Source organism: Buteo buteo, chromosome 3, assembly GCF_964188355.1.
Source record: "Buteo buteo chromosome 3, bButBut1.hap1.1, whole genome shotgun sequence".
In the NCBI taxonomy this organism is placed as follows: domain Eukaryota; kingdom Metazoa; phylum Chordata; class Aves; order Accipitriformes; family Accipitridae; genus Buteo; species Buteo buteo.
The window spans coordinates 30793331-30817934 of NC_134173.1; the positions used below are offsets into that span (position 1 = coordinate 30793331).

The following is a 24604-nucleotide window of genomic DNA, read 5'->3' on the forward strand; positions in this document are numbered from 1 at the left end:
CAACCAATTATTCAATGCCTTCTTCAACGACATCTCAACATCCTACACACTGTAGTTTGCCCTAGCATCAATTACCTGTTCCAAGTCCTCCCAATCAGAAATCCCGAGTATTTTTTTAAAACCCTACAAAAGACAAATACGAAGGTTTATCTCTACAAACAGACAAAAACATCATGAAATGCAGCAGGAACATTTACTGGTAAAAGCACAGCGTGCCATTAATATTTCAAACCTTTAGTTCTAGTATTATACCCCTACTGAAGGACTGGAAAGCAGTAAGATTAACCATTTACCATCACAGAGCTAAAAAATCCAGCCAGCCTCTGGGTACCAGACTCAGAAAAGATGTCTGCGTCTCCAAGTTCAGCTGCTCAAAGTCTACAGTTTTTTGCGATTGTGTACCTAGAACAAAGGCTAAGACATGTCATTTTTGAATGTGATTCTCTCACATAATGCTCCAGGAGAGAATTAAGCACTTCTGAATGGTAACCAAGAAGATGTACATACAGATCAAGGAGCTACCTAGAGATGGCTAATAAGATATGCTAGGTTTAAGGATGCATTAAACTCCTGCCCTACTCTGTAGCTTGGGAAATTGATCAAGGCTACAAAAAAAGACACCCATACCTACTTAGGCACCTGTACACTCCCTCCAAGAATACACACCAAGCAGATAACAGCCTCAAGACTTTTGGTTGTTTACACTTAGAAACAAAGCAAAACAAACCAAGAATTAAAACAGGTGGTATTTTGTTGCTGAACTGCTAGAATACCAGCCCAAATGGAGTACTGCCTTTATAAAGGCAAAAAGAGAAGTTCTGACACCTGAAATCTGCTTGTTGACCCATGATGGCTCCTCACAAAGTCTCCAGAAGTGCCACAGGCTCCAATAAACAGCAAGCACCATATACTGCACACAAGAAGGCCACAACAATGGTAAAGGTACTCCCTTTAAAAAATGGTTAAGGTGTAATTTGAAGGTCTCATCCATACATACTGGTAGAGGTACAGATAAGCTTCACTGAAAGACTTCATCATAAGAACAGTTTGGAAGAACTGTATGGGGCAGGAGGGGTGGTGGTGGTGGTGGTGTGCTTTTTCTTATTGTTTTAAATTTTATAGCTGCATTAAGCTTTTTGGTTTTTTACTAGAAACCTACAACAGACAGTAGCACCAGAACCGCACTGCTCCCACAGTTACCTTCCACGACCTACAAACTGTGCAGTTGGTGCTAGGAAAGATGTTTCTATTTTTAGAAAGCTTTCTGCTGCCCCAAGCCATCTACAAAGGCCAGCTTCAGAGAAAGATACTTAAAACTAGACACATGCCTGCTGTTCCAAGTAGAATTATCTCAACATATTCACTTATTCAGTAGTTACAAAAAAAAGCAAAGTCCTTTAGAGTCTGATGTTTTGCTACTTTGAAACAAAGTTACATGGTAACCCTACTTATACTTCTGAAACTGCTATTAGACATTCACACCGGTTTTAGGTATCTCCTGAAACCGTACTAAGCTAAAAGCTGGAAAAATTCAACATTTACACCATTCAAAGCATCTTTTGCATTATCTGATAGATGCAATTGACAGGTCTGTCCATAATACATTCTTTAATCTCTTAGAATGCACTTCAAATTGAAAAGTTCTTCCTTTCTATCAGATGGATGGGAGTGATGGTACCTATCTTCACACACAGTTATTTTAAAGGATTTTTCTACGTAATATTAGACAACTTAAAGTTTTCAATTTCTAAAACAATCTTATCAATGACTGGGTCAACGTGCTCTTAAACACACCATAAAATGTTAACCACTGCGATTTGATGTGCAAGTTGTATGGAAATTCAGCATATTTGCCCGATAAATCACAAGTTACACATAGCCAAAAGGATTATTAACATGCTCGGTCAAGTAAGAGGGACCAATATGCACAGCACAAGAAAACCTAGACAGGAAACTCTTGAACAACACTAAGTTTAAGTGAAAGCAGAATACATGGAAGCAACAGAAGAAGAGTGAGACAAAGTGAAATCTTAGGTGATGTGTCTTTCTCCCTTTCCCGTCTTAGATCAGAGAACTCCCATTTTAAAACCTCAGTTTTAAGTTCGTTTCCTTCACCGTGTGACTCATCTATATTCATTCTAGCTCCTAACTATAGAAATGACAACTCCAGGAATAGCATTTTACTAAGACACCAGTAATAATGCATTTGAAAACACAAATAGCAGCAGCTTTGCAGTCCATCAATGGGTAAAGCAACAGATGTAGCTTTGCAGCTATTTGGAATATTTCATTCCTAACAATAACATAAGCCAGTCCTCCCAAATTGGTACAGTAAGTGGTACATTAATTGATACAACAGAGTGGAGAATGTACACTTCAGCTCTTGTTTACCCTTAATAACTTTGCTTTCCTTCCACCAATCTGGTTTAAAGAAAGTCTTAAATCCATTCCAACAATCTGTGTTTGATTCAAGTATCACTTCCCATGTATTCTGTAAAAAAAAATTCTGAACTAGCACAAGATGTCACTTCCAGTAATTCACTGTTAGGAAAAATAAAGTTGTTTAAACCTTACCCACTCCTACCTTTCAGAAATTCCTACTTCCAACCAAACTGTTGCTGCCTCACCAAGCTGCATCTAGATTACGAAGCAGTGTTACTAAAAATTATCATCTCTGAAGTGAAACACTGCCAAAAAGCCTGCATCCATGCTGTATGCACTTTATGGATTTTACTTTGGGCTAGCACTGGTCTAATCCACAAGATGGACTGAGCAGCCCAGAAGCACATCACATGCAGTCCTGGAGCACATCTGGATTAAATCTGCCTGGAAGGTATCCACTTAGTGCATTACAAGACCACTTCACAATGAAAACAGAGGCCTGTAAATGGAGACAGTATCTTAAAAAAGGTACACCTGATGTAAAACACACTCATAGACACTTTATCTCATCCAAACTTCAGTCAAAACTAAGTTTACGCTCACATGCTAATGTGTTTCAGACATATGGGTGCACTATACCCAAACATACCAGCAAGCTCAAGTAACAAGCCTCTACTACACCGCTTCTCACCTTCCACTATGAAGTCTTTGCCAATCAGAAGCGTGGCAAATGCCCCAGCTCCACACTACTACTTCCATCCCACCATATCACACAGTGCTTTTCCTTTGGAGTTTTTGGATTGAATTCACCAGATTAGAAAAATATGGGAGACAGCAATAAGAAATAATATCGATCAACAGCCCTGACTGTGAATGGATGTTTAAAGTATTTGAAGTTTTTGTCCTTTTACTAAGTTAAGGTAGGGAGGTCAAGAACAAGAGACAGAATAGCTGTATTTTGGATGCAACTGTAAGCTGACCTTCAGTTAAAACAACCTGATTCCTGAAAGCAAGTTTCAGAAGAAAAACAGAACCCATAGCAGTATTGTTGTCAAAAAAAGAATGGCCATTAGTTACAAATACCCAGCTAATTTTTATTAGCGAGGCTTTTACTACTTGGACTCAAACACCCACTGCCAACACATCTGTTCAGACCTATTCACCTTACTAACACCTTATGTGATTTATTCTTCACATATTGATATGTTATAGTCACTAGTAACAACTTTGCGGCTCCTTTTGTGTTTCTGATTCAAAGAAATAAACTATATTTAGGATTTTTTCCCCACCTTTAGCAAAAGGCCATTTTTTCAAAAATACAAGTGAGAAAGGATTATTCAGAGAGCTTTCTGTATGAAACAAAGAAATATTTAACTGAGTCAATATTCTTTAAGTGTTCCTTCAAGCATACTATGTGTTATGATTCCAAACTTCTAGAACATAAAGATGTAAGTAGTTCATCACATCACCTGACAAGTCTACATCCAGTAACCTATGCTCAAAAGCAGTGCTATTTAAACACACAAAAAAACCTGCAGTGTAAACAACAACAAAAACCCCTACATTCAATGACAGAAAACCAGTAAGTGTCAATATCATAGTTATCATTGTCTTGGTTAGAATGAAAAAAGTTTACAATTCATAATTCTATTTTGAACAGACATGGGAATGAAGCACATGCATTTGAGCATCCAAGTAAAATTTGTATAGAATTTCACTGTTTTCTTTCTTTTTATGCTAGTACACACAGGAATTTTACCCAGCAAAATATTTTAGGCCTCCCCCAAGCCCCACTGGTGTTTTATAGAAACCAGAGGTTTTATCTTGATTTTATCAAATTTTACGGCAAGTTATGCTACTGCAATACAGGAATAATCACATCCTGCTGTCTGTTCCACATCCCTGTTGCATGCATTACATGTTCCACAATGAACCAAGCAGAAGTAACCACCTGTCCCTACATCTCAGTCTGCAGTCTAACATCTTAGCTTAGACATATGATAAAGGTTACTTTACATCAGTGCACCTAACTACCAATCTACCAGCAACTGCTGGAAGAACTTCAGAAACATAACGGTGCCAATGAATACAGATCTACTGCTCTTCTACTACAGTGCTTTACTGCAGCTTTGCTTCCCTGAAAAGTTCTAAAGCTTCTATAAATCCAAACTAAACCCTTAAAAGCTGGCAAAGAATTAGTCTGAGATATACTATAATTGACAAAGCAGCAGAAGCCAACCAGTACATAGAATTTAACTAAAATATAAAGCAAGCTATCTTGATTTGTTCAGTGTAGTTATTTGATGAATTCAGGTAAGATTTGAGACTTTCCTTAGAGGGCTAAAAAAATTAAAAGGGGTGCAGAGAGAAACAATCTTTGTGTCTTCTCCATGTCTATTGTGAGACTGTTCTTGGTTGGGGATGGCTGTATAGCCAGACAGACACAAATTCCTTTGCTGGCTGCAACAGCATCAAGCAGAAGCAGTTCAAGTCAAGAAGAAAGTCGCTGAAGAGGAGCAACAAATAGAACACAGCAAGAAATGCAGGGAGTGGACCCTTGCATCCTAGGTGACACCCTGTTCAGAATCTGCAAATAAATTTATGTTTTCAGATCTGAGCAGCCCGCTATCATTTAAGAATGGGTAACCAACATGCATTGGTAAAAAGCATGCATCTCCATCTCCCTCTGCTGTCTAGACCACAGAAAACAACTAACTTCTATACTGTCAGCACAAGACATTCAGGAACAGTCTAAAGTTTCCAACCCTGTTTATGACTTAGAGAATAAATACAGATTACAAGACAAACTATTTGAATGTTACATTGTAAGTCTCAAAACTATATACTGAAAACATTAAGTTAGAAGTAATGTTTGGGTTTGAGATTTCCACCCCCATAGCTTTTCACTGCTTGTCTAATGCAAGAAAAAGATCAAAGACGATATGCAATCCTTAATAGATTAAGTATATTATTTTCTCTACCTAGCTTCATTTAATCCTATTTTGGGGATTCTCTTAATTCTTAAATGTGGAATGAACAAAGTAAACTGCTGCAAAGTCTCAAATCACGTAATTTGTTATACCTCACCTCCCATCTCAGAGGGGTTTACAATCCTCACAGTATAAAGTGCAAATTAAAAAAAAAAAAATAGTGGTATGTAAGCACATGAAATTTCTCAATCCTTAGCAGTCCTGACATTACAGGCTCTTAAAACCCAAGTTAAATCTGGACTTTGGTTACCATGAGGACACAGAATTTACACATTTATTAAAAACAACCACCGTTACTCTTATACCAGATTTCAACTGCATCACTATGCAGATGCATCTTTGCTTCCAACCAAGGTACAGAATACTTCAACGGAAGTATGTTCCTTATGCCGAAGAAAGTGAATAGAATAATCAGTGTAGCATCTATCTGAACATAGCTGTAATAATAATAATAGTTGATGAGAAACAGGTTATAGACAAAGAATGCTAATAGTAGCATGTATTCCTCAAAACAAATTGAGGGTACATCTGGATCCCCCTTGTTGCTGGTGGCAGAATTAGTTTTTTAGTTTGTAACTGAACTTGATGCAGACAACTAGAGTTCCAGTGCAATCAACAAGTGTTAATTTCTACCCCTAGCATTATTCAGTCATTTGTTTATTTTAGGATGCAGATGTGATTCATTCCTACCTCTTCTCTTCCCACCCATTTGCTAGAATCAGACTTCAGTGACATCAGAAGTAGAAGTCCATAGTGTTTTCTCTCCTAACTTTAGATGTCTACAGCGTGACCTACTGTTCTACATACACCTTAAGACAGGAAAGATAATATCAGAGTGGGCAGTTGTCATTAGACTAATACAGCCTAGTATGGCTCAGCACAACTTGAGTCCACATGTGCAAAGGCTTTTTCTGGGGTGGGAGGGGTGGGGGGGTGATGTGTGGTGTGTGTTAAGTGAAAAAAATCATCTTCAGACATTGGAACTTAAAATTTTCCTATTTTTCACCAAGGAACACCAGCCAGTTTAGCTCAAACTACATGCCCCTTTCAACCTATTACCATCTATTTCACAGCACAAAGTAGTAAATGGAAAAATCATCTTAATGATGTAAAAATACTTAAAGGCTTATGAACCAAAGCCAAGTGCACAGCTTCAGAGTAATTCACTACTTATGTTATAGCATAATATTTATAGGAAAACACATTTGACCTATAATTTTGTCAAGAAAACAATAAAGTATAGTACTATTTACTGTAACGTGAGTAAGAGCTCACTAAAAGCTATATACAATGTTTGTAACACTGGTAAAAACATAATGAGAATGGCACCCAAGCAAGAAGGAACAGCAATGTACTGCTCAGCAGAAAACTAAACAAGTACAAGACTTTTCTTTTTTATTTTGCACATTAGTCTTCACACACAAATTGCATATAGCATAGATGTTTTTACAGAAACTTATCTATAGCTTCCATAGCTGTTACTGATTCATGTATCAGGAGACATCCACCAGTTTCTTACAGATGCTATTTTATTTGAACAATCAGACAGGCTATAAACTTCAAAGTGAAATAATATGCTATTAATTGATCAATTCCAATGGAGCTCTCAATGTCTTTTTAAATGCTCCAGCATTTCTGCTGTTCTAGCATTTTACACTACAGGTTGTCACTTTAAAGTTGTGCATAGTAGTAGAAATTGTAAAATTGATTTTGTAACACTCAAAAATAATACCACCATTTTACTATGAACTTTGTTATGAAATAATCGTTAACTTTGACTTAATACCATTAATAAGCTCCTAGTTCTACCCTGAAATACCACAGAACAGTTTACAGCAACAACTGCATAGCAGTATACTTGTAAATTGCTTTTCTCATCTTTAAACTGAGCCTAGCTATTTCAATATAGATGACTTATCAAAATTGAAGTCTGAATCATTTAGTAATAACATGTATCTGATGTTAGATTCTACAGAAGGACCCAAAGTGACTCCACTTATTTACAAAAAAACACATCAAGTCTATTTTGGGAAAGAAGCAATTGTAAACAAAAACTTCACACTAGATTACCTGCTTCTGAGGAAAGGAAAAAGCCTCCTTCCCAACTGTATTAAGGGCAACATGATGCTGGCCCTCCAAAATAAGCTGCTTGTTGTCTTCCACAACATATGCCTACAGAATATAATAGAAAGACATTAGCAGACCAGAAACAATCATAAGCTTCATAACACAGAATTACTGACTTTCCTCCTGACTTAAGTGGAAGATGTTGCACTGTTCAAAACCTAAACGCTAGCTTGACATGTATTTATTTTATGTGTATGTTTTTAATTTTGCAAGCACAGACAACTGCTGAAGTTTAGACTGCCAATTTCCACTACTTAATATTCGCATTCTGGTAAATAAGATCCTCTTCCTCAAAACAGACTGGGTCACTCTTACAGTTCTGATAAAAGCAAACATTAACAAATCTCTTGGTTTAAGACTTCAGAATTTTCTCTTTTAAGAGAACTTATAAGAGCTGTGTGTCCAGAGTAATTGTTTTGGGTTTGTGTGGCAGGGTTTTGGGAGCAGGGGAGGGGCTGCAGGGGCGGCTCCTGTGAGAAGCCGCTGGAACTTCCCCCGGCTCCAAGTCAGACCCACCTCTGGCCAAGGCCAAGCCCATCAGTGACAGTGGTAGTGCCTCTGGGATAACAGATTTAAGAAGGGAAACCTGCAGCAGAGTAGGGGATTGGAATGTGAGAGGAACCCCTATGCAGATACTAAGGTCAGCAAAGGAGGGGGAGGAGGTGCCCCAGAGGAGAGGATGCCCCTGCAGCCCGTGGTGAGACGGCAGGCTGTCCCCCCCAGTCCATGGTGGGGAGTGGGGGAGCAGAAGCCCACCTGCAGCCCATGGAGGACCCCACACCAGACCAGGGGGATGCCCCTGAAGAAGGCCGTGACTCCATGGGAAAGCCCACACTGGAGCAGTCTGTGCCTGAAGAACTGCAGCCCATGGGAAGGGCCCACATTGGAGAAGCTCATGGAGAACTGCCTCCTGTGGGAGGGAACCCACACTGGAGCAGGGGAAGAGTGAGGAGTCCTCCCCCTGAGGAGGAAGGAGCAGCAGAGACATGTGATGAGCTGACCACAATCCCCATCCCCTCTCCCCCAGCAGGGCAGGGGGAGAAGGTGGAGAAAACCAGGAGTGGAGTTGAGCCCAGGAAGGAAGGAAGGTTGGGGGGAAGGTGTTCTAAGGTTTTCATTTGATTGGTAATAAGTTAAATTGATTTTGTTTTTTCCCCAAGTTGAGCCTGTTTTTTGCCTGTGACCGTAAGTGGTGAGTGATCCCTCCCTGTCCTTGTCTTGAGGCACAAGCTTTTCTTTGTATTTTCTCCTCATCATCCCACCGGGCAGGGGAAGGAGTGAACAAGCAGCTTTGTGGTGCTTTGTTGCTGGCTGGGCTTAAACCACAACAGTAATGTAAAACCACTTAAGCATACTTATTACAGTAACAGCTATTAAGACTGTCTTTGCTTCTTGACACTGTTTTAGTTCATTTGCAAGTTTTCAGAAAAAAAAAAATTCATCCATAAATTTTGTATGACTATGCTTTAAAGTTCAGGATGCCATTTTAAATTATTTTCTAATAGTTATATTTCATGGCCAAATTACTACAAAGGCCACAACCATACATACCTTCCACAGTACAACAACGTTCAAATCAACTTCACTGCATTGTTGTATCAATCTGACTGTCTCATCAAATGATTGTTTTGCAGCCCTTTGAGATGCATGAGCATGAGATTGCACATGTGTTCTTTTAAATTCAGAGGATAAGCTTTGAAAAAAAAAGTCTGCACAAGGACTGGCTGAACTTATTATCTGCAAGAACGAAAAAAACAAAGAATGCTCTCAGAACAGAATGCAAGCTGACACAAGTTAGTCTAACAAAGCTCATCACTGTAGGATTTCAGTTCCATTATCTTGCTTTGCTTCCCTTCGCAAACCTACAGGATGGCACACATCCTGGTTTCCATGCTTGTCCTGTTAGAGATCAGCCCTACCTAATGAGCTGTCTAAGGTAACATAGGGAAACAGAGCAATAGATTATTGGCCTCAAACTACAAATACCAAACTTGGAAAAAAGGTCTTCAATCATTACCAAACAGCCTACTGTGATAAATTAAGTGTAGTGAAGGGAGCCAAAGTGTCCAACTAATTCACAAACTAACTCACATGCAAATCATTATTGCTTATTAATATTCCCCTCATGTTAGCTAGAATTATTTATCAAAGTTAGGAACATAAATTTTGCTAGCAATAGCAAAGATAATAGTTTCCACAGCATATTCGCCATGTATAAGTGGCACAGCCAGAAGTACTGTGCTGTTTGTCACCATTTGTGCTGAGCTTTTCCAACACAAAAGCTTGATAAGGAAGCAGTGGTTTTAAGACTGACAGCAATGATACTTGAAGACAGGAAGCCTAGTTTCTTACTTATCTTGCTAACCCCTCTCTTTCAAAAACGTTAGCCTTTCCAGAACATACTGTTGCAGAGCTGCTAATTGTTGCATTAGTAGAATACTCATACCCAGGGAGACAATCTGCTTTTGGAATAACTGTCTAGAAGGGAGGGCCCCATCCCCCCATTAGAGAATATTTTCTTACAAGAAGGCTGAAGTTCATGCAGCTCATCCAACTTTAAAAATGCAAACAGGGATCATCTACCTCAGATTTTTTAGTCCTAACTTCAATTTATATGCCTACAAAATGAAATAGCAGTGTGTAAGTTTTCTCTGGCTTTTAAGACCTGGATACATATATGGAAAATGTACACTCAGCATAAAACAAGCAATCTGACATCCAGCTAATTAAATCCACTATGCTAATGTAGATTTCTGATCTGATGCAAGAGGCATACTTTCCTCAGGTTTTGGGAAAGCACCTGCTGTACCAAGATCATTTGCTAAAAGGATTCTTCTCCAGACGATACCTGTATACTTAAAGAGACTGAGAGCATAGTAGTCTAGAATGTTAAACTTTCTGAAGAAAAATCAAAGAAACAGAATCCTTGAACTGACTGCAACCTACATTAGTAGTTTTGAAATTCTGGAAACTAAAGGTTTCCAGATTATTTTTAGAATAAGCTGTAATTAGAATTTTTAACTTATCTTAGTAAAAATATAATCAAGAAAAAACAATAGAACGAGAATCTGACATCCACAGATCTCTACTGGAAAACTAGAGGGCTGAGAAATATTCAGAACTGCTCTGAAGAGTTGGAAAGGAAGGAAAAACATTAGGCAAAGAAGTTTGCATCACAATGTGCTCCCAAAGTAGTTCAGCTGTGGAGTTGGGAACTTAAAATACCTGACCATCCACTAGCCTATGCTACCTTACCTCCTCTTTTTTACAAAGAGAGCTGACCTAGAAGACCAATAGTTTTTGGCATGCAAAACTCAACTTCCCAACTATGAAAGCACTGCTCCCATTTTTTAATTTTAAAAAAAGGCTTTCAGTAGGATACTTGCACATGACAGGGATACCTTGCACAAGACAAAATATGCAGTTGTATGCATTCACCTACCTGTTCATTTCCAAAGACAATGTCTGCAAATGTGTAATTTTCTAAGGGATAAAAAGAGAGGGCATCGTTTCAGCATCATGAGAAGTCACAACTTCAGCATACAGCATCCAAATAGTAACAAAAAGTTAACCATATTCAGGACAGAACCTACCTTCTGAGTTTTTGCACCTTACTGCTTTAAAGCATAACTTCGCTCGCTCTCTGCTAGCGAGTTTAGTATCTGAAAGAAAAAGGTTACAAGATTTTTTTTCCCCCTCAACACAATCAGAGTCCCTCCTCACTAGCCAAAAGTCAGCCTTTAAACTTCACAAATAAGAAACACTGATACTCAAGAAGCATAACTAATCAAGCAGAGCAACTGCACGGTAGTAAAGAAGACGCATTTTCTGCTGACCCCTTCCACCTACTTCTAGAGCAGGAAGTGAACCATAATACATAAAGGAGATACAGAGAAACGAAGGAAGGAACAGAAGACAAAAGATTCAGTTTATCTGACTGGTTCACCGTCAATATTAATACAAGAGGAATACATGTCTAGACTAATTTTTAGGTACATAAAATGTCAGCACACAAGTAAAAATAACATTTGTTAGATACAGTAACAGCACTTTGTCTTTGCCTGGGATAGTTAGCCTTTTCAAAAATTAGCAGCTTATATTAGCTAAGGCAGGATACAGCACTAGCAATTCTGGTATATTTCTAGTAATTGAATAGAGCATTTGTCAAATATTCTGTTCATCAGTTAAATTTAACACTGATATAAATAACTAGAAGTAAAGAAACTCAAACATATTTCTTGTGAGGCAAGTTATCAGCCAACCCAGACATGGACTTCTCTACATCACAGAAATAATCTAGTTGTATGTTAAACCAATTTTTAAAATTAATGAAGTCTGAAAGTTATCTGTCAATCTATTTTTTCTTGAAACACTAACAAAAGAAGGGCTATAGTATGTTTGAGGCTGTAGTATGTTTGAAAGGGATATGAAGTTTTTAGAAAGTAATTATTCTGAAAGCCAAATTCAACTCCTTGTAAGATTCTTTTAACTGTTCTTGTCAGGCAGAAGCTAGACTTGCCATCCTTTCGGTGATAAAGATACACACCTTTGTCTTCAGAGATTTTAACAGATTTTTGAAGCTTCCAGTGCTTGCTATTACTTGAAACTTGCACTATATGAAATTCTTTAACGCCAGTCTCACTCTAAGGAAGAAACAAAAATTATGTCAAATAAGACCAGTCACAATTGTGATGTTCTACATCGCATAGTAAGTGTTCATTGTAAGGTGGCACTGTTACAATCCTAATTTAACTCATTATTCACACCATCCGTAATACAGTACTAAGAAACAAGAAGAGATTTAATACCCACTGTAACGTAAAACAACAGTGCCAGCTCACAGCAACTTCCAGTTCCAGTAAACAAAGCCACACGAAAAGGAAACAAAGATCCCCCAGAAAAATACCTGCAAGCTAGTATTTTAGATTAAGGCGACTACTATAAAACCTAGGCTTTTAACTCCAATGCAGAACACTGTCCGCAAGACCACTTAGTTTCCAAGATTACTTTAGGAACATTGCAAGGTCATAAATCCCAAAAATACAAGCTTTTTTTTTATATATATATACACACTGAAAAGTAGCTTTTGGGGTTGGTTTCCTTTCTTGGAAAGAGTGAGGTGGTAGTGGAAAATCAAGTCTCACACAATGTTATCTGTTAACTTGGTAAGTACTTTATAAAACATTCCTTCCTCCTCAAAGAAGGAGGAGACAATATTCACTTTAGTAGCTAAACAAAAAACTGAGTATACACACCTTTAAAACAAAATGACAAATCAGCTCAGTGATCCCACTACCAGCTAAGTGTCTAGGAATTCTATAAACAGAGGATTCGATTACCTTGTAGTTGAAAAAATAGGAGCAGCTTTACCAAAAAAAATGAGTAAATTTAAACTAGCATGGTATGATAAACTGAAATATTTGCATCTGCTTTGCTAAGTCAACAGATCATAACAGACATATCTGTATTTGGATTATATTTACAAAAATGTCTTTTAGAGTTTGGTAATAAATGTAAACATAGAAGCCTCCTTCAATTTAGAAATTAAATTTTGACTTCACATCACCACTAATTCTACCAGTATTTTCACTGAAACATTGCAGGGGGCACAGGTTGTTTCATTCAGAATTACCTTGAAAATTGTGATCATCAAGCACATTCATGAATTTGGAATAAATCTTCCTAAAAGAAAAAAGACTCTACACTACAGTACTGGAATTTGCTTAGGATAGAGATAGTTTATAGCAGACTTCCAGAGAGTTGAGATATAACTTAATGTTAGTACGCTTTTTCCAACGTTAACTGGAATGATTAAATACACAAGCTTTACTTAGCATTTACAAAGTAGTTGTAAAAAAGCCTGTCACTTAAGTCTTGGTTCTGCTGGTGATACTTACACATCTACTAAGCTTTAGAATAGATTATTAAAAATAAGAACTTACAGTATTGATATTTTCTACATCCACAAACATCAACATACTGTCCCCTCTGCCTTCTTCATCTTCAAGTGCATTACTTCTGCAGACAGTAGCTCGAATATGCAGAGACCGGCTAGTACAAATAACTGCAGTGTGCCTTAATACTCTATGACTAGGAAGGAGGGGGGAAAAGAAAAAAAGACATTCTGAACAACCAGGACTGCTGTCCAGAACCTGTCATCAAGAAGTTTAGCTTTTATGTTTGTCATCAATATTAAGGCCATTAGACAATTTACTCCTTTCAACCACCAAAGAGACACTTTTCTTTTTAGCTTCCTATCAAGACTATATTATTTTTAACAATCATGGTGCATGGGTAGGTGCTGTTCAAACATGCATTCTCTTAGCCAGTTTGAAATACTGGAGAAAAAGGTTCACATGTTACCATGACAAAAAATACATCAGAAATATTTCTGATGTAAGGTAACTGGCCCAGTGAAAGCAAACAGGCACCTATTGGTACAGGGATATCATTAAGCTATTTAATGCCACCCGACGCTTTGGAAATTTGAGGGTTTAAGTAAATAAACCATAAAAGGCCCACTAGTTAGTCACATCTCCTGCATAAACATTTACTAAAAAGCATTTAGACAGAATACCACTGCATTCAACAAATTCCCCTGAACTGAGAGTCTTGAACGTTTACTTCTAGAACCGTCACTACTCTACCTTTTTCCAGACACACTCAACCTCCAGGCCAGCAAGGCCTTTGTAAAAGTTATCTTCCTGTTTTTCTGAAGATGAGTAGACTTCCATTCTTGGACACCATCAAAACACATGAGTTTTTTCCCCACACAGAAGCTTTGTGTTACCATAACTTCCACTTGGAAACAATAGACATGTAAAAATTTGATATGCATTACCTACTAAATATGCCAAAACTTCATGCAATACTTGTTTTAGGAGGGAAAATCATCTGTTTCCTAAACTCTACTTCACATAATGTCAAGATCTACAGAATAAACTTAACAGTTTTACAGTTAATCTTCAGACAGATATACTGATGTCTATATAGCTTTCAACTGGTACAAATTAAATAATTTTTTAAAATTTAAAAGCTATACTCAGTCTACAAAGTACTGTTAAATAAGATCATATCACTAAAGTTCCCCCGGAAACTTCAATACAGTAGGGAACAAATATATTCCCCAAACATCCACTTTTCAGCTCTGAAACACTCAGTTTCTGAATACTACAAACTCACAAGAAATAAATTCTGTTCTTAAAAAAAAGGGGGAAGAAAAAAAAACTACATTGTAGGGGGTCAAAGTCACTACACCTACAGGCTAGCTTAAAGCCAAATGAAAAGTTATTTTTGGCATTTCAGAAGCTACAAAAAATCTAAACAAAGGGTGCATTTGCACAGTTTAATTTGATTTCAAGAATATGCTGCTGATCCACTCTCTTGACCATCTTCAAGTTACTCTGCCTTTGGTTTACGTTGCAGAGCAGTCTCACAGCACATGAACTTGGTTTCTTTCTCAGAACTAGCCAGGAAAACAAGCTCCAGCCACAAGCAGACCTTCAGGCCACGTGACTAGAGCTCATCTGAAGTAGCCCTGCTCCCCACCATCATCCTGACTATGTACAGTACAGAGAGCAGGTGTGCTGGTTTTGGCTGCAGCAGTTCTTCACAGTAGCTGGTAAGGGGCTATATTTTGGATTTGTGCTGGAAACAGTGTTGATCATTCCAGGATGTTTTCGTCCCTGCTGAGCAGTGCTGACACAGCGTCAAGGCCTTTTCTGCTTCTCACCCCACCCCACCAGCGAGGAAGCTGGGGGGGCACAAGAAGTTGGGAAGCGACACAGCTGGGACAGCTGACCCCCACTGACCCAAGGGGTGTTCCAGACCATATGATGTCATGCTCAGCATGTTAAGCTGGGGGATGAAGAAGAAGGCGGGGGGGACATTCGGAGTGATGGCGTTTGTCTTCCCAAGTCACCGTTAGGCGTGATGGAGCCCTGCTTTCCTGGAGATGGCTGCAGATGGGAAGTAGTGAATGAATTCCCTGTTTTGCTTTGCTTGCATGCGCAGCTTTTGCTTTACCTATTAAATTGTCCTTATCTCAACCCACTCAGAAGTGGGTTTTCTCACTTTTACCCTTCCAATTCTCTCCACCATCCCACTGCAGGGGGAGTGAGCGAGCAGCTGTGTGGTGCTTAGTTGCCGGCTGGGGTTAAACCACAACACCAGGTCCCCAGCCCTGATTACAGATCCTCTCCTCCTAGTCTGCACTGCTTCTTAAGGTGGGCACAGACACATCCTCCAGACAAACAAATCCAGCACACCCAGCTCCATAATAAATTTATCTCCCAGAAAATTAAATAGTAACATTTATTAAGTCTGTGGTCAGTACTCTTAGTGGGCTAAAAACTTAATCTAGATAAAGCCTGTTGCAACTTTTTCTCAGCTCTAGCTATGAGCTCTAACAGCTGTAAGGTAGCAATGTAATAACAGTATTTGCAGAACAGTAAAAGAGGTGGGTAAAGAGACACTCTTCATTTCTGATTGTGGCTGTTTGCTAGATGAGTACACTAAGGCTTCCTGAAGGCTGATCTCTTCACTTTGTGAACAAAGGCCTATTCACCCCAGAATCTTTGCAGAACAGGTCTCAAAAAAGTTCTCCTGAGCCTTCTTAGCCTCAGACATGGGTGGGACTTGGGAATAAGTGACATACAAAGTCAACTTGCTACCTTTCAAGTAAAGTTCAAAGAAACCACTATTTGTTAGCTTGTGGTGTCAAATTTGACTGTCCACTGTCTCAAGATGGTCCAAAAAGAAACTATAAAACAGCATGGAAGTCAAACCTGGTATTTAACCCCTCCAAAGAGAATAACTTTCACCATAACACAATTACTAACCAAATTTTAATTAAGAACAAAACCTTTTTTCAAAGTAGACAAGACTTTGTTCTATAACATGCAGAAACAAATGAATTAATTTTCCCCCTATGCCTCAGGAAGATGTGCTTCCAGAGAAACTAAATACAAACAGAGTTTGTATTAAGAGGATACCATTAACCCTCCTTCCATTAAATTATTTTTATAATTGCCACTTTGATGGAAGCAGTATAGGCTATATAGTTTCATATGGAAATTAGATCTTATAGTAGAAAAAAATTATCGCTTAGAATAGCAGATAACAGGACACTTCTACATCACAGCAATTGAGAGAAATTCAATAAGATTTACATTGATGCTTACAATGTTTATAACGTGTCTAATAAGTATGACAGAAAAAGGTAGATAAAAACTTACCACATTTTTGAGTGCCTTTTAATACTTTCATAGTAGAACAAAAAGTTAATTTCATGAACACCTTCTTCATCCGGTCCCCGTAACCACATTGGGAGCTGTACTGAAGCCCCAGGAAGAAGAACAGCATCAGGAAGTGGGACATGTATTACTTCAGGCTGACCTCCCGTGCCAACCCCAAAGTCTACAGAAGAAGCTGAAGATAGCAGTGCTGTACGCACAGAGGTAGGATCTGTCACAACAGTCTTGTAAGCACTACAGTTTTCAGAAGCTGAAGGACTTAGTGGAGTCAGAACAGCAGTATTTCCACCAAAAGTAAAAAATTCTGGATGCTTGGACACAACCTTCAGTGCGGTAAGAGGACACTTGCTTACGTTCACAAATTCTACATATGCTTTTCTGATTTCTCCACAAAGCAGCCCTGTAGGAAAGTTTATGAAGAACACCTGTATGGGACAGAACAGAAGAAAAGAAAAACCTAAACATTTAGCCAAGTTACAAATGCACATGAAAACAACCAACACCACATTTAAAACTATACTGCTCTCTACAGCTTCCTGATGAGGGGTGAAGAGGCAGGTGCTGATCTCTTCTCCCTGGTATCCAGTGACAGGACAGGTGGGTGGGAATGGTTCAAAGCTGCACCAGGGGAGGTTTAGACTGGACGTTAGGAAACACTTCTTTACCAAGAGAGTGGCCAAACACTGGAACAGGCTTCCTAAAGAGATGGTTAATGCCCCAAGCCTTTCAGTGTTTAAGAGGCATTTGGACAGTGCCCTTAATAACATGCTTTAACTTTTGGTCAGCCTGAATTGGTCAGGCAGTTGGACTAGATGATCACTGTAGGTCCCTTTCAATTGAAATATTCTATTCTATAGAGTGTTGTCATTAACCAGTTAGACCATTTTAATAACCCTAGTAAGGAAAATCACTGTGTTTTAGTTAACCAACTTGAACTATTCTAGATGAATGGTAAACAAACAGAAAAAAGCTTCTTTGCCTATTCCCCTTCACTTCGAAATCTGGCTACAAAAGCTGTTGCCAACTAAAATTCATACTGATTTCATAACATAATTTCAGAAGGATATCAGTTTGGAGCCTTCAAGTTTCACTTGAAAAAACCCACAGAAGTTTGGCAATGACAGATCAGAAATTAACTGGAAAGATTTAGGCATTAACAAAGTCTACAACTTCATTGTTAGAATTACATTTATAAGCTCTGGATTCAGCTATTTGCTCAAAACTGCCAATAGAAAGTAGCCACATACCTCCAACAAAGGCATTTCTTCTGTAATAATAGGATCTAATCGTCGATCAGGTCCGTATTTAATAGATGTTTTTTCCTCTTTTGTGTTATTAAGTCGAGGCCCCTGGATTTCTAAATCTTGTCGTCCTCGTACAGATAACCCATTGGAGACAAACTTTCCTGAAATGATTTTTAAGTAGTATGATTTTTTTTTTAAAGTAATTCCTAACTTTTTTTCTGAGAAGTGATCCAAAGCTCCCTACCCAATCTCAAAAATCACGTTGAGTTTTCTGTTATTGGGCACATGCAGTGTTCACTGATCAAACAACATCACTGACAAAGAACTATTCAAAGCTTACTATCACATGTTACACATTGCTATTGTGAGTTCAGACAGCCAGTTATCCATTGTTGTGGACTTACTCTGCCCTTTAACAGTTTGACTACAGGGAGGGGAGTGGTGCATGGAGCATGAGGGTGATGTATTTATTTCCTCTCCCCATTTCTGCAGAGCTGGAAGTCACCCAAAACATTTTTGTTTCCTTCAAAAACAGGCCACCCCCTCCAAATGTTTTTTACTCCTAAGTTTTCCAGTTTGTAGATAGCTAAACAAGCTTCATTATTTCTTTTAGAACTCTTAAACATGTGCTTTAATCCCCATTTCCTCCAACAACTAAGTTTTCCCCATGAGAGACAGTTTCAGATGAATGACTCAACAAAACAGATCAAGTAACATGCAATTAACAAGCCATTTATATGTTAATACAAAGGAAAGTGAACCAAAATAAAGTCAAGATGCTAAAAAATTATATCAGCCAAATTTAAATTTGGGAATCTATGCAAAGAACTTCAGTGCAACATTTAGACAAAAGTTGAAAACTAACAAAGAGAAAAGACCCAGAAGAAAAATGAATGGCAAAAGAGTCAGTGAAAGTTGTTATAGATTCAACATGGCATAGATGGATTATTTATTTTTTAATGGCTTCAGAATTTCCACATATTTAAAAGGAAAATACGGGTTTGGCAGAGGTTACTTCCTTTATCATGGGATTCCTTCCTACAGGTGCCAATTTTTTTTTTTCTTTCCTGTTCCAGTGGTTTCCCTTATTTCTGCATCCTTACCTGAGGGAAGGCCTTGCATCATGATAATCAAACATTAAACACTAGAAGCCATGTCTCACCCCTTCCAGAGACACACAACTTACAGGAATAACATACTTACCTGTCTGTAATCCAATAGAAGGATCTATCCCATCTAATGTGACAGCACCCTGAACAGTGCCAAGATTATAAACGACTCCCAGAATATGTAGCTCCCCTGTTTGATGGGGAAAGAGCTTTAGTCTTGCCTGTGGAAATACGTTAAATTTTTGTTGTTGTTGCTACTAGAAAAAATGTATTATTACATTTAAATGTCCAGTTGCTAAAGACACGCACAGCTAAGTTTACTTTATATTTGTGTCAGATGTAATTATTGTGTGCAGTTACAAGTGATTTACCAGATTTAATTTCATATGCACAGAATTTATCAAGCCAGTCCACAGCTGAGAGATGCTCATTACATTAGGAAAGAATCCTAAATTGTAACAAAAATGAACTTTAACACAGGAAGAATCACAGAACAGTTGAAGTTGGAAAGGACCTCTGGAGGTCATTTGTCCAACTTGCCTGCTCAAGTAGGGCCACCTAGAGCCAGCTATATAGGACCACATCCAAATGGCTTTTACTGTCTCCAAGGATGGAGACTCCACAATCTCTCTGGGCAGCCCACGCTCAGTCACCATACCAGTAAAAAAAAAAAAGAAAAAACCACCACCACACCACACCAAAACACCACACACAACTGTTTCCTGATGTTCAGATGGAGCCTCCTATGTTTCAGTTTGTGCTCACTGCCTCTCGTCCTGTCACATCCTCCCTTCAGATATTTACACACATTGATGAGATTCAGAAGTTCCAGCACTTCATATGAGTAATGTCTTCTGTAAGTTTAGCACTAAGTTTAGATCATAACAAGTCTGAACTCCAACCTAAAGTTCAACACTGTAAAGACCATTTTTAAAACAAATTATAATACTTACCACTTTTGTCTCCTCACTATTAATTAAAAATTCTGCTATTGCTTCAGCTCCTATCATATCATCATCGCATGCTCCCTGAGAAGAAGAAACAGCTTTTCAGATACTACTACTCCTAGGCAGAAAAAGTGCCATAAATATTACTTCCCCCACCTTTCCTAAAGTGTTCAAGAAAAAAAAAGCATACAAATTTCAAACTGCAGACAGTTCGGACCAGCAGGTGCTCTATGCCCAGCTTCTCAGGCTTTCTGAATTAAAGCAGCTAGAGAGCTCAGTAAACATTTATTTGAGAGAAATTTAAGATTTAACACTATAAGTTGGAACCACTCCCAATCAATTTCACTGATACTCACAGAAGTATTTACCATATCATTAAAGTAGCAGTTCAGACCAGAACAGAAGGGAATGTGTATGGTAATCCTTGAGACTTATTTATATGAAGCCATGTTTATAACTCTGGCAAACGCTTACAGTGCCTTTAGAGATCACTATGTTCCAAATGCTTTTGGCCAAGAAACCAAAGTAAGGAATTTACTATAATATTCAGTATCAGAACATGTTAAAACCTTAAAAATATGAATGTGAGAACAGTCCTTCAGAGGGAAGTTTTGGCAGTATCAGTTGAAGTGTTAAAATAAACTGTAGTAAGTAGTTCATCTAAAGTATTCAAAACGTTAAAATTTTTAATACAATAAATGTTCATTCTTCTAATCGAGATACAAAGAAGTTCCTATGTCATATCAGCACAGCTTTTCAGAACATACATTTCACTACGTACTCAAGATGTAGTGACATTCCAAGCTCAAGTAAGAAAAAGGTATTTGATAATGTAACTATTGACACTGCAAGTCATTTCTGCTGGTCAAGGCTAGCGTTACTCAAAATAGACATACTACACATACAATGAAATGTTGTAAGTATTCTGCTTTGCATTAAGCTGTACAATACTCACTACAGTACATTTGTTAACTCGGCTGCTTTGTGCCCTATGGATCTAGGAGAATTTAAACAATGCATAAAGAAATTCTGTAGCTAGGGTTTTTTTTGCCTTTTTTTTTTTAAATTTACATTTAAACCAGCTGTTTTCATGCCACAGAATTTTGAAGACTTAATATATACTCCATAACTGTAACTGTTTGGTTTGGGTTGAAAAAGGATGTTTTCCTTACCAGCTCTTTTGTTTCTCCATCATGCTTTGCATTGAAGTCTTTAGGTTGAAACTTCCACAGCAATGAAAGGTCAGTCAAAAGAAGTGGAACTTTCAGAGGGTTTCGGAAGGACACTTCTACAGTTACTGGTTCTATTAAAAAAATGCAAGAAAATAATGACAACAGGCTATCCCTTCCACAATCTGAAGGTTCACTTAACTCAAAGCATTCTTGTGCAAACAACTTGCACAAGAACATTGGTTTAAATCTATAGTAACACAGGAAATATTGTACAAATTTATCTAGCTCACTTTATTTCTGAAACATATAAATCTTAACTTTACCTTCTATCACAGCAAGTGGAAATCTGGAGTTATCCGAGTAGCGATTTAAACAGAACTGTGTTGGTTGAAAGTTTGAAGGTATTATTCCCTTATTTATCACAGAAACAACCTGCTCCTCAAGTTCCTTCCACTGTTGTGATGATTCTGAGTCATATTCCTGATCCAGACTTACATGCGTAGCTGCCTGCTTTTCACCTAGTATGAGTAAGACAATCTTAGAAGATAACAGTGGCATGCAACAGTTGCAACAGAGGGCTGCACTAGCAATTTGGTAAGTTGTTAAAATATTTTAAGTTCTCAGACACTGTCATTTTTATGTTACAATTGATTTAAGTCAGTGAATTGCAAGACATTTTGAAATACATACACGGAAGACAATGCTGAGGATAATTTGAGTATAATTCTATTTGCAAATTGTGGAATCTTAAGATTTTAGCATGCTACATGGTATACTCAGTTTACAGATTATTTTTACTTTATGACAGACTACAGCTTCACAGTACAGCCCTGGTCCACTCAGCTTACTTTACATTCACAAATCACAGTGTTACAAACATTTCATCCAAGAAGATAACTGTAAAGCTAATTTCTAGCACTGGCACTAGTGTCTAGCATTTGCTAAAGCATTAATTATCCCTTTCATTAAGTTCATTACAAACTTGCATTGAAGCTTTCCAGCTATGAAAAATAGTGGAAGTCAGCACGTCCACATACGCAGCTTTCATATTTATGCAAGAAGTCTGAAAACATCAAGTGAGTAGATACTAAGCTTAAGCTTTTCTTTTGAAGTCTTCTTAAATAAGTTACCTTGTCACATTAGTTTTACATAATGAAAGATATCTTTTTTAAATGACAAATTCTTACATATATTTTGGTTCCATAAATAAGGGACTTCAATCTGTTTACATAAAATTTTCTAACCTTCTGCTGGTCTTCGATCATGCCCAAAGAAAACACGGGTTGCTGAGCTGTTAATATATGGTAAAGGAAGCTGTGGTAAGGGACCATCAGGTGATAGCTGGGTTACGTTCTGAAGCAAAGAAGGAAAACAGAGTGTCATGCCATTATGCAAATACAGAATGTCCATGCTGTACGTTACCAATGATTGAATGATAAGGAAGCCAAGTTATAAGCACTCAATGTTTGAACAGGTAGTATTTTTAAGATGAAACAAATAATTTCAATTAACTATTTTGATAGTTTCTTGTGCTTTGACAGTGTGAAGTAGTATTTTTTCTTCACTAAGATTTTAAAGTTCATTAAATCTTTATGGAAAAAGAATAATGATTTTAATCTAGCACTCTAATCGCTATTGTGGCTGCATGGCTGTTAACAAGCTTTACTTGATGCAAAGCTTGACTCTCTAATTCACAATTTGATAAACCACATTCACTACACCACCACCATCACACAAGACTCACCACAGCTGAGCTGTGCAATCTCTGGTAAGGTCTACCATAACTTAGCAAACACCACAGCAATTTTGTTTACAAGCTTTAAAAGACAGCAGGTAACTACACAGCTGCAAGTTGTGTGGCAATATCAGCACTAAACATCCCAGAATGTAAATGGTATACTACAACCCAGAATCACTCACTAACTTATAGCCAACTCAGAGACACTTGATCTATAAAAACCCATATTAAAGAATAAAATTCACTATAACATGGATGGGGAGTACTTTATAGTACCAGAAAAGATGACAGCACTACCTAGTCTTTACTAAATGTTTATCATCAAAAGCCTCAAAAATCGCTATAAATTGATCAAAACAAAACAGGTCCACCTCCTCTAAAATAAACTGAGCTATCACAAGCTGCAATTCAGCCACGACCCTCAAAAGGAAGAGTTCATCTTCTATAATAAAACACACACATAAAGAGTCACACTAATACCCATCACTGGAAGTACACTTAATACATACATGAGATACAGCATATTTAGTTTTTTGAAGCCTAAAGTAAAAAATGAATGCATCAACTACACAAAAAAAACAATCCTGGAACAAAGCAGATATGGCAGAAAATCATTTAATGACTTAATAGAAAATTACTGGTAATAAAATTTCTTATTATTCAAGGAATAAAGAAAATCAAAAGACACTTACCTTATAAACATAAAGATATTCTCTTAAAAAAGCTCCTTGCTGAGCTGGAGGTTGTTTACTATCATTGATCAAAATATGCCTGAAGGCAGACACAGCATTGTCAAGCTGACGAAGTGTAAAGGACTGGCGACCAATAGTGAAGTTAATGTGGTCTTCTGCAAGAGACCAGCCTTTCCCTTTGTAAACCTGCATGGCTTGACAGTAACAACGTAAGGCATGTTTTTTCTGCAAGAAAAAACAACCAAGTTAACTTCTCAAATAACCCCATTAACCACTCGTTGTAATTGTAATATTAGGAAGATTGATCAGTAAGTCAGAAAAGTTACTGAAGTTTCTACCACCACCCCCACTATGCTAAGTGGAATGTTTGCAGAACTACACCTCATAGCATCTGGTCAACATTAATGTAAGCACAGAAGTGTTGGCTCCTACAGTACAGAGCCTAGCCTGCAGATTAAGTTCATGTTTTCAAAGACTAGTGTAACAGGCAGTAAGTTAAAAAAGCAAGTAACAAGAGAATACTACTTTCAAAAGTGTTCTGCGTTGCTTTAGGACTGACTGCTAAAGTTCTACTGCCAAGCCTTAGGATATAGGCTAGATTCAACACATTTCATTTCAATTCTGTAACTGAACTTTCAGTGTGACACTTCCAGTCAATTGGTGTTCAGTAGACACACTTGGGACAAAATCCGTGCCAAGCAAACCAACAGCCCTACAGTACATACAAGACAAAATTACCAATCACATCACCCACTGGGAGACAGATGCTCTGCTCCCAATCAGCTCCACAGTTCCTTTCCTGTGGATACCTCAGGACCTGGGTATTCAATCCCAAGTCTAGGTACTGAACATCTGCATAGGCATTCACTATACAGGCAAGTCTCAGCTTCTAAAAAAATGGAACAGCATTCCCTTATTTACAGCAGTAATGGGAAAAATCTAAGATATG

At 37.9% G+C, this 24604-nt stretch overlaps 1 protein-coding gene across 6 annotated transcripts in view; it reads right to left on the bottom strand.

The window, feature by feature from the left end:
• TRAPPC8 (trafficking protein particle complex subunit 8) overlaps positions 1-24604 on the bottom strand; it is a 57673-nt gene that overhangs the window by 6299 nt on the left and 26770 nt on the right. For 4 of the 6 annotated variants that reach the window (XM_075023207.1, XM_075023206.1, XM_075023204.1 and 1 more), the window contains 15 exons: positions 23656-23880; positions 22470-22578; positions 21549-21743; positions 21226-21356; positions 20060-20134; positions 19201-19327; positions 18001-18158; positions 16736-17178; positions 13442-13589; positions 12046-12142; positions 11093-11161; positions 10942-10982; positions 9051-9236; positions 7443-7544; positions 76-123 (listed from right to left, as the gene is read on the bottom strand). In XM_075023207.1, coding sequence (XP_074879308.1) covers positions 76-123; positions 7443-7544; positions 9051-9236; positions 10942-10982; positions 11093-11161; positions 12046-12142; positions 13442-13589; positions 16736-17178; positions 18001-18158; positions 19201-19327; positions 20060-20134; positions 21226-21356; positions 21549-21743; positions 22470-22578; positions 23656-23880 — 2154 coding nt within the window. The remainder of the gene's footprint in view (positions 1-75; positions 124-7442; positions 7545-9050; positions 9237-10941; positions 10983-11092; positions 11162-12045; positions 12143-13441; positions 13590-16735; positions 17179-18000; positions 18159-19200; positions 19328-20059; positions 20135-21225; positions 21357-21548; positions 21744-22469; positions 22579-23655; positions 23881-24604) is intronic. The other 2 variants (XM_075023205.1, XM_075023209.1) reach the window with 1 other exon arrangement.